General features: G+C 43.4%; 1 protein-coding gene across 1 annotated transcript; it reads left to right on the forward strand.

The window, feature by feature from the left end:
• The first annotated feature begins 1,298 nt into the window (after positions 1 to 1,298).
• Positions 1,299 to 6,527, forward strand: morn4 (MORN repeat containing 4). Its single transcript, XM_084021007.1, has 5 exons — positions 1,299 to 1,507; positions 2,456 to 2,529; positions 3,886 to 4,000; positions 4,078 to 4,187; positions 4,280 to 6,527. The coding sequence occupies exons 2-5, from the start codon at positions 2,463 to 2,465 to the stop codon at positions 4,426 to 4,428; spliced, it is 441 nt and encodes a 146-aa protein (XP_083877133.1). The 5' UTR covers positions 1,299 to 1,507; positions 2,456 to 2,462; the 3' UTR covers positions 4,429 to 6,527.
• Positions 6,528 to 10,942: the final 4,415 nt, after the last annotated feature.

Below are 10,942 nucleotides of genomic sequence, written 5' to 3' on the forward strand. Positions count from 1 at the left end.
ATAACACTGGACACTACACTGTTTTGAATATCCCACAATGCATTGTGGTAGTGATGGCAACACTCATAATAAGAGTAGGCATACCGGTATGTATGTTTTAATTAGTTCAGCTCTCAAATCATCATTTGGTCACATGAGGTTGACATGGGTTACCATTATGGTAATTACAGTTCAGTGCATACGGAAATATATATATTACTGTTTATTCACACAATAACAATAATAGAGTAATTGAGTATGTACTATGTAGTACATGTTGCATGTGATTTCGGACACAGCAGAATCTTGTTACCTAATGTGTAGATGGGACTTGTGGCTATTTTTTTTAATGAAACAAAGTTGTATTTAATCTACTTATAACCAAAATACATTTGGATAATAGGGAGGCTGATCAGGCCCACCTAGCAAGTTAGGCCTGGATCTATCTCCATCAAAAATTGTGTTGCTTAGTAGATATTGAAATATACTTTTTATTTTATTTTATACTGAACCTATACACATTCAAATAGCTTGATTTGCACTTTCTGTGATTTTGCCTATAGGCTTTGCATGATCTTTAATCTAGGTGGCACATAAATTTAAGTTTCTGTCATAGAGTTCAGTGGTTTAGTTAAATAAACAGTAAAATAAATTATGAATACATAAATAAATAAAGTATGCTGTTTCAGACATTTCATCTGACTTGTGTTTTAGGGGGGAACACACCTATGCAGTTTACGGTAGTAGTTGCCAAGTAGCCTATTGGTAATAATAATATGATTATAACATCTTTATTTATATAACACTCTCCTAGACTACAGCCAATTAAACGACGGTAGTGTCGAGTGTTTCAATAAGCTTCAACAAAATACCCAACAGCCTTTTTTATAAATATGACTGCTGCCTCAATCTCCAAGCTGTAGCAGACTCTCAGGCCAATCAGAGAAAGTTTTCAATGGGAGCCAGCAACAGTCATGCAATGAAACGGCGCGGCGGTCGGGCTGCCGTGATGCTGTTGTAAAGATGCCTTCAAGTGCTGTCGGAATTTATTCAATCACGAGCTGAGCCGCGAACCGACGTCACGCATGAACACAACGGCAGAAGTGGCCCTAAACGTGGCTCCAAGAGAGGGAGTAGGGTTGTATAAAAGTGTCCTTTTGTGGGTCAAAAGAGCGTTTTAGTTCAGTCAAAGTAAGCCTGTGTGGCGTTTTAAGTTTACAATATAGGGCGACATAGTGTTGTGTTATTACACAGTTGTTCCTATCAACTTCTAAACTAATTCAACTGCCACTAAAACATGTTTACTGTAGATGTTCGCGTTTTGTTTTGACGCTAGCGAACGTGAAGTCGACGAAAATGTCCTTCAACTCCAAGGCTCTTAATCTCCGATTTAGGAGATTACGAGGAGCACCTGAATGCGGCATACGTTTCCCAGCCGGTGTTTTCATATACCGGTATATTTTTTTTACGCCCCTCTGCTCCTGTACGGCGGTTTCCATGCTTCATAGACGACAAACGTAGCCTACAGGTAAATTGTAGCGTTTATAGCTGTTGTCGCTTTCCGTAGTTGTGTTGCAATGCATGGTAGTCGATGTGCTACACGGGCTGGTCATTCCATAGCGATAGATAGCTCATTACATGCATGTAAACGGCTCACTGAAACATATCGCCAGCCTGAATTGAACGTTTGCAATCCCGTTTGTGTTTCCAGTCCTGGTGTGAGATGATGAATGATTTATTCAACGGCGACCGCGTGTGTAAAACTACACCTGGCTGCCATTCTGTGACGCGCCGTCATTTGTCTCAAACTATTTCTGTTTTAAATGGTCACAATGCGATGCGCTTTTGTTTGTATCTGCGGGGTCTATTCATGTGCAGAAGAAGGCATCTCGCCCCCAACTGTGTTTTTTAAAAAACCGGGCTCCTCAGCAGCATCACCGCCTCCAGCAAACACACTGGGCTGGCCATTAAAACAAGAGTTGTTGTATATTGTCTTTATCTTTTGATATAAACTTCAACTACAGGAACATGTGCTCCCCCCACAACAATTCTGACAATCCCCACCCTTTTTAAAAATGTGAAAGTTGTCCCCTGAAAAATAATCCTCTAACTAATTTATTCATGGTGTTTGGTACTGTAACTAAATAAACTAAACACTAGTAGGACGCATGGGGCTGTTTTTCTCTTTAACTCATTAAACTGATTAAATGTAATTCCAAATTACAGTATGTTTCGAAGCATCCAACTGTAACAATATGTCTTACTGCTTCATGGACAGACTAATAATGGCATTAGGGAAAATGTCCTTTTTCCGCTTGCTTCCCTCGACAGCGAGGTCAGAGATCATGGCCAGCCTCTCAGAGCTGGAAGATAGGCAGAGATGCCCCTCTGTCTCTGAAAAAGCTTTCAAAGCGGAGTGGTTTTCTTTTAAAATGTAAATGAAAGTTCTTTTGCTGTGTTTGTGTGTTGGGAACAGGGGTGATATGACTCTGACCAGAGGATCTTTCACCTATGCCAGCGGAGAAGAGTACCACGGCGAGTGGAAAGAAGGCAAGACAGTCCTGCTTCTTGGTTTTACAGAAAGTTTGTGTGCAAAAAAACTACAGAGATGAGGAAAGCTTTCTCTTGCACCTTCTGTGCTGTACATCTAGCCCTCATGATGTCTCTCCGAATACATTGCCTTAAGTCCGCCTGAAATATTAATAGCAAGAGATGCTCCTTAACATCATTCGCTAAAATCATTAGCAAGATTTTTTAGGGACACAAAAGTCGTGTAGTGAAACTCCGATATCGTGGCAGCTCTTCATCAGTTAAGGTAACGTTGTTTTATTATGGAGAAGCAAGCAGGAACAAATGCAACTATCGGTGGCGGCAAATATTCCTCCTCATGGACGTGTGCATGCACAAATCTCTGTCAAATTTTCACCTGTGGTCAAGATGATGAGGACGCCGGCATTGCTTTAACTCTCTCTCTCTCACACACACACACACACACACACACACACACATACAGTGATGTTAGTGACATGCAAGCTCAAGTGGTTTAATCAAAATCCCAATTAGCCAGCATTGGCAACCCATGACGAGCAGAGCCAGATTTACCAGCTCTGGCTTTGTCAAATCTTCTGGATTAGACTTTGGACCTGTTTGGGAAATCTTAGAGAGTCCTCTGTCAGCTGTTGCTGAGAAACCCCATCAACCGAAATCCTGGGAAACGAGACCATGCAGGGTTTTATTCCATCTCAGCATCGGGGGTTTGTGATGATTCTAAGGTCAACTTGCCACTCCCACTACCTTCAGAGGTAACTTGGCCTACTTTTTTTCCCAGTTTGTCAAATGTTGTAGAAGTTGACAGAAACTTGTAGGTGTGTGTGCCCTCCGACATGATTATAAGCTTCAGAAGGGGATCATAGGCTACTAGGAGGGGGGGGGGGATACAAGGAGGCTACATTCTTTGACTGTTTTCACAGTCTGGATCCTAAAGTGGAAATCCCTGCTAAAAATCTGCTGGATTAGAGCGCTGTAATTCCCACCACACAGGAGGCAGATGGGACTCTTAATTCAGGAGTAAACCTTTAGCTGACAGAGAGAGAGAGGGGGGGGGATACCTAAATCCGAGCATGCACCGGCTCATGACATATGTAGTGGCTCTCCATTACCAAGAAGTGAATATAAAACCCTGCGCCGCATTGCAAGATCATATGCCATGCTCAGTTGGTCGTCAGTATAGGACGCGCTGTTACGGAAGAGTAATCCATAAGAGGCTAAGTGGTCGAATGAAGCATGGCGACGCCCACGTAGATCAGATGCAAATTGACAAGCGTTATCGAGGTCAGGTGCCTTGACGGGTTTCCTTGTGTGTCCGTCACGTCGAGCCGTATCTCACTCCGATGTGCGACTTTCCAGGTCGCAGGCACGGCGTGGGCCAGCTCAAGTTTCAGGACGGGACCTGCTACTCCGGCCAGTTTGAGAATGGACTCTTCCACGGCTCTGGTATCCTGCTCTTTACAGATGCATCCAGGTGTGTAAGCCCTTAAAAAAAGCATGTTTTGTCCTCAAATCTCAGGCTGCAAATGACACTCCCGCTCTTTTTTTCAGGTACGAAGGAGAATTTGCACACGGGAAGTTTCAAGGCGCCGGAGTGTTCAGTCGATACGACGGCATGAAGTTCGAAGGGGAGTTCCAAGACGGACGCGTTGAGGGATACGGTAAGTCTGTTCCACCACTGGAAGATGGTCCATCAGGGTGTGTATGGCATGTCTCTGTGGTTGGCCATAGTGTGCTGTGTCTGTGCCTCCAGGGCTGTTGACTTTCCCAGGTGGAGCTCACGGTGCGCCGCGAAACGAGGGCTTGTTCCAAAACCACAAGCTGCAAAAGAGAGAGAAGTGTCCGGGAGTGGTGCAGCGTGCGCAGGCTTCGGCCTCCAACGCTCGCAGCCTGGCTCTGTAACCGATCCTGGAGGAGGAGGACACGGTCCAGGGTTCCAGCACTTTTCCAGGAGGGTCTCCGGGATGTGTACTCGTATACTTCCCCTCCAGCTCTCCTCGCTGTGTCTTTCTCTCGTTCTTTTTCTGCATCTCCTTCACAGTGGCTTGGAAATGCACATGCAGACTGACCAAACGATGGCTTTCTGTGCGACGGACTTGAAATGCACAACACCACGAAGCACACCTCTAACGTCACAGAATGCTGCTGGGTTTCCCTTGTTCTAATTGTACTCGTAAACAGTGTCTTAGTGTTTTTTTCCTCTAGAGCAGTTTGCTTTAATATTTCAAACAACAGAATATGGGAGACATTTGCATTAGGAGGAGGAGAAAAGTCTGTATTTTGACGACGAGCCACTAATTTGGTTAAATCATCTTTACAGAAATGCTGCAATCCATGACGACAGAGTACTTAAAGGTCCCCTGTGGGGGTTTTGACCTCTGGTACTGCAAGCGAGGAAATGTGGATCTAAATAATGCACAATTTAAAAATGTAAAAATATTTGTGTGTTTTTGTGAACAACAGTGAATGTAAACACTCCACAGGGCACCTTTAAAATCTAATTTCAGTCAACAGTGCTGCTGCGAGCATCACCTCCGCACGCATTGTTGCCACTGGTGTTTTCTCCTTTCAGAGGATCAGTATTCACGTTTGCCTTAAAGACATTTCGGTACAAGAGTGCAGCTGCAGGGTGTCCACCGGAAAGTGAGATGACGCGCAGTGCCCTCTCCCTCCCTTCTACTCTGCATCATTTGCCCGAAGGTGTCTGTCATCCTAATGAATTTGAGGAGTGTTTGAAGATTGCCTTCACTCAGAAGGACATGTTGCTAAGCTGGCGCTGACTCTCCGCTTCTATCACTCATAAGTCCAGCAGCTCTTCCCTCTCTCCAATAAACCTCCTTCTCCCAGTGGAAATCACGGGGAAAGGAGATTTATCTCCGCTGGATAATTCTCTCATGTTTCCCCCTTTATAACCTGAAAGACTCGGACGACTAAAACACCATCAAAGTTGTTAAATAAACATAATTAAGCGCATTGAATTAGGGACATATATCTTAATTGAGGCAGCTGAATGAAATAATTTATAAACCATATATGTATTTGAGAATGTGTAGTCGTGTATGTGTTTTTCTGTGAGGTGTATTCATATTCATATTCATTGATTTTGTTTGTTCTGACCTTTCAAATGAATCGGTCAGATAGAAAATGGTGTTATTCAATGTGGTGAGTATTTTGAGGAATGTATTAAGCATGGTACCACAGCGACTCTGTGACTACGGATGAATTCAGCGTAGCTGGACAGTTAATAGGCCTTCGAGGGGTTCCCTACATAGAGAGTCAACCAAAGACAATCAAACGATATTACAGCCGAACAATAAAAGACAAATCAATAAGGACAAATCCACCCGGAGCTTCAGTGTGCAAGAAAAACAAAAAAGGACCGAAGATTCAACAGAATTGATATGAAATTCTGTTGTAAATATTCCTGAAGTCTCTAAGCCTAGATTATTGCATTTCCTGATTTTCATTGTCATATTCTATGTGGCGGCGAGGGATCAATACTCAATATCATAAACCAATACTGCTGCCTCCTTTGGTACGGCCGTGTGCTGCAAAGTCACATCAGACGGATGGAAGCAGGAGAGCAGACCATTGCATGTGTGAGTACCACCATGAACACGTACCCGACGGTACTTTAATGTTTGCTGTATGTAACGTGGGGAATATCCATGTATTTCACGTCATCTAATGGTATTTTGTTCCCTTTCTGCCAAGTCTTCTTTGCCTACATGCGCCTGCTCGAGTGGAGTTGAATTCACAAAAACTCCACATCTATTTCCAACCGGAAACAAATGGTGCTTTAAAAAGCGTGCCTGTCCAGACCTTCACCTGCCTGGAAAAATATCATTGCCATGGTTATCTTTTTTTCTTTTCTCCCCAGTAACAAGAAAATGTTGCTTTGAGTGCTCTTAGATACAATTACTACACCGTATCACCTCATTCTCCCCGAATAGGTCTCAGTATGTATCACAGAGGTAGTAATGTGTTTAATAAAGCCTTGTGTTGAGAAAAAAACACTGTTTCATTGCGTTTGGACACGGGGACCTCACACGGTAGTTCACTCTTAGATGATCACACGGCCGTTTCTGACGAGATGTGCGACGTTTGCAGCTGTAGGAGAGAAGTTTAACCATTTCATGGATAAACAGGTTCCTCTGGTTTTTGGCTGCACGGCACGAAGCTGAAGCCTCCAGTTTTCCCATCCCCCCCCCTACTCACGATACACCACTCCAGCCCTCAGCAACAGCATACAGCATTCAGCTCACATGGAACTGAAAACAACAACCAACACATATGAGTCCAACCCTTTTAATCGTCCTCATCCATGAACTTTGTTACACTGATGATTTGACTCCGTCAGGGTCAGGTCGACAAATATATTAGGTCAGGTTCCCATAGCTTGTATAACGTTGTAACGGACAGTTACACAGCATTGCTTGAAGCAGGAAACACTGCGTGTGGCTGATAATGTATCTGATGAGTCGTCTGCAAATGAACACATTGTTTTTTCTAACAGAGGACTGCATGCTCTTTCAGAGCACAGCATTCTGAAAAATACAGCAGTATTTATGGGACAAACCGTGCCCACAAAATGAAATGTGTAATGACAAACTGTGTACAAGCGGTGGAGCGAGCTGCTGGTCTCCACTGTGTGAATGACCAACCTTCCTCAGGAATGTCAGAGGGAAGTACACCCCAGCCATCTCTGCTATCATCGGCTGACGTCTCAGACCCACTCCATGCTCTGACCCTCATCCGCTACCTCCATAAAACAAGGACCTCTTGATGTATATTCAAATGCAGCTTCTGCATAGCAATGCCTAATAATGTTATTCAACTTCCAAAGGCATCACAAATCAGATATGAAGCCTCCATGCTCAGATCATAAAGCTGGTTGGAAGTGAACCTCAGAAGCCAAAGCGTGGCAGAAATCTTTGACGTTCTGCTTTGTTTCCTCTTTCATACGTTTCTGTCTCCGTTTTTTTTTAAGATAAGCATTTTGAATCCGTCACATCCAAGCTGACATTTTAACCGCCGTGTGCATATGATGCATATGATGCTGAAATGTGATGCGGGCAGACCTGCAGTAGGATTACAGAATGTATTGCAACATTCACTCTATCTGGAGGCGTTTTCAGGTCCGGTCTCTGCAGGGTCTCCATGAGGTTTTACCTGCAAGCCACTCCCTCCTGCAACACAGTTCATAATGTCAGTGACGGGTCATAAGAGACATGAGCCACAGTATTGAATCTTCTTATATGCAATCAACTGCCTTTAAAGGAATAGCTCGACATTTTGGGAATGTTTATTCACTTTCTTGTCGAGGACTAGACTTTTTTTTAAGTGAGACTCCTTTTAAAAAAAAACATTAGCATTTCTTGGGTTATGTTGCAAATTTAAGCTTAAAGACTGGAAACATGGGGGTAAAAAACTTAGCCTGGCTCTGTCCAAAGGCAACAAATCCACCTACCAGCACCTCAAAAGCTCATTTATCAACATCCATTAAAAATCCAAATTTAAAAACATCAATTCGTCATTCTACAGGACTGTTTTGGGTTATTTCTTGGTAGGACCAGTTGCCACCAACCAAGCAGAGACTCCAGAAAGTTGCTTGGGCAAAGCCAAGAAATAATCTGGCAAATATCCCCCTTAAAGCTGCAAATTCACAGTATTTTGGTTTATACTTTGTGTGGATACAATGTGTTAATTTCTGAGCTGTTTCCAGTCTGAATGTAGCATCATATCTCTCAGGGGGAAAGGGAACGATTCCTTTAAAATCATCTTCAAGCCAAACCAGACAACAGAAAGACTCACATGTCCCTGCAGCTATGAGCAGCTTCACTATCTTCTGAGATGTGTGGCATCATACAGGGCTGTGTCCCCTTCCTGAGAGTGGGATTTTTTTTTTTTTTTTTTTAGAAATGAATTCGAGAGAAGTGAAACACAGTGTTGAGCTGCTGCCCACTCCGTCCCTGGAGTTGATTTTGGCACCACAGGACAGCAAGAGGTCCACAGCGGAGGCGTGGCCTGTTCTTCTAGTGCAAATGCAATGTGGACATGCAGTCATTGTGACAAACACATAGTAGTTTAAGACCTAGATTTCACAAATAGCCAAATATTATGCGTGATATAAATTCAGGCACAAATAAAATGCACATTCATCTTATCTCCAACATTCATGTCAGCCCCGTGGCTCTTCGGGGCTCTGACAACGTCCAGGCTTCCCCCCCTCTGCAGGCCCAGCGAACGGCCCCGGAGCCCAGCTGAAGCACAGGAGGATGGTCCCATTCTATTAATAGCACACACTTCAGGCCACTAGAGGCTGGAGCTTTAGTGGGTGAAGATAATCTCAACCAATCTCATCATCATCTTTACAAACAAGCCATGTGCCCGAACGTCTTACTTGATCTTTAAAGTTGATATCAGATCCTTTTTCTCCGTAAAGAAGTGTGTCCATCCGGAGAGGCTCGGCCTTTGGGGGAGAGCCTGCCTCATCATGGACATTACTGTTCCCACTATCAGCCGCATACTTCTCTATTATATTCACTTTGCCTTCTCCGGCTGCATTCATGAATCCTGCAGTATCCGTAGGCTCTATCTGTCACACAGAAACACAAAGGGAAAGACAGAGATTCCATTTTTATATCTGTTGTGCACATGAAGATAAGGTTTCTGAAAATGGTAGCTCACCACAGGGATTTCCACGGACTCCCTGGGAGGAGGTTTCCTTGATCTTATTTCTCTGTGATATTCTCTCCTCCACTCAAGTCTAAAGTCTCACAGTGTTGTGTGGAGGAGATGTTTCTCTCTCTCTGCTCTGCCTGGAAAATGACAAAGAGTATAAAACACTATTAGAAAGCCCATACGAGAGGTACTATTGTACTATGTGCTAAAGTAGGCTGAAGGGTATTGAGCAATGGGAATGGTGATGATAATGTTGAAATAAATTCAGAGCATCAAGTTAAGCTTGGCAATAACATAAGCAATATTCCTGATGAAATGTCTCATATGTGCTTTTCACAGACAAATTCTTGGCTGGTGGATTCTTTATCAATTATGAAAACCCTTTGCTTGTGAGAAACATTAAAAAAAAACACATTTTCAAATAAAGAAGCCAAATTATGTCCCAACTAAGACCTTCGACGCATTAAGGGATGATATGGACCCTGCTGGCCAAAACCTAATCACGCCACTTTTCAATCCAACTGCAAGAAATTTCACATTTAGTGGTCCTTGATATGTGGTCTTCAATGTATCCCCAATGGATGCTGAATTAATATAACAGCTCATTAATTCAAATTTATTCACATAAAATACGCTTATGTGAATACATTTAACACGTTTACACAAATCAGGGATTATTTAATTGTGGTATGAGTCACATGGCTTTTCATTCGTGGGGAGTTTCTATGGATTATCATTCTGTCATATGAATGAAAAACCATCACAACTGCCACTTTGGACAGTATTTCTCGTACCTACCTGAGCTTTCTTCGTCCGTCACATTGGCTGCACGATGTCTTCCATCTCTGTTGAAACGCTCAAACATTTGGATTTTAACTGTTTATCAAATCGGATGGACTGTGGTCACTTTATACAGAACCGCTGCAAGCCACCTGGGTTCATTGTGTCACTCCATCAAACAGGTGTGTGTTTGTGTGTGTGTGTGTGTGTGCACTTTGGTGTGCCAGCATCACAACCTCCCTCTCCCTCCTCTGTCTTTCCCTCTCTGTCATGCGCGCGCGCACACACACACACACACACACACACACACACACACACACACACACACACACACACACACACACACACACACACACACACACACACACACACACACCAGTGACATCCATGTTTCTTTGCTTTTACACTGAACTCATCTTCTGGACACCTCCCCCTTTCTCTCCCTGACATTTACGTACAGATTTGCCTTTTTATTGGATGGGACAATTGGTCCCGCACGTGCATATTTACATGCATTCCTGCCTCAGTGTGACGTGTTAATGTTTAACCGGTGTTATTGAGGGAGGCAGAGTTCAGTGGAGTAGGAAGCAGCAGCCATTTTAGCTGCACAGAACACCGCTTTCCCCTCCAAGCATGGAGCACAGGCTGGCTGACAGTTAACCAACAGCTTCCGTCTCTACCGGGCCGGCTGTGAGTTACATTCTTCATATTACTCAATTGATGTTCCTCTTATAAAAAAATACAGTTTTCTTTTGTGGTGAAATAGGTTGTTTTTATGACGAAAGTTTGTCTTTACAACAGGGAGAAGCAATGTTAGCTCAAGACAGGATTGAGATTCTAATCACTTCTGTGAGTTTTATAATATGTGTGTGTGTGTGTGTGTGTGTGTGTGTGTGTGTGTGTGTGTGTGTGTGTGTGTGTGTGTGTGCGTGTGTGTCAGGTGGACGTACAG

This window comes from Eutrigla gurnardus (assembly GCF_963514095.1).
Source record: "Eutrigla gurnardus genome assembly, chromosome: 11".
In the NCBI taxonomy this organism is placed as follows: Eukaryota; Metazoa; Chordata; class Actinopteri; order Perciformes; family Triglidae; genus Eutrigla; species Eutrigla gurnardus.

Bases quoted from the DNA above. Each gene is read 5' to 3' on its own strand.
- morn4 (XM_084021007.1), top strand. From the start codon at position 2,463: ATGACTCTGACCAGAGGATCTTTCACCTATGCCAGCGGAGAAGAGTAC. The intron at 4,001-4,077 runs GTGTGTAAGCCC...TCTTTTTTTCAG, and splicing joins CTCTTTACAGATGCATCCAG to GTACGAAGGAGAATTTGCAC. The intron at 4,188-4,279 runs GTAAGTCTGTTC...CTGTGCCTCCAG, and splicing joins CGGACGCGTTGAGGGATACG to GGCTGTTGACTTTCCCAGGT.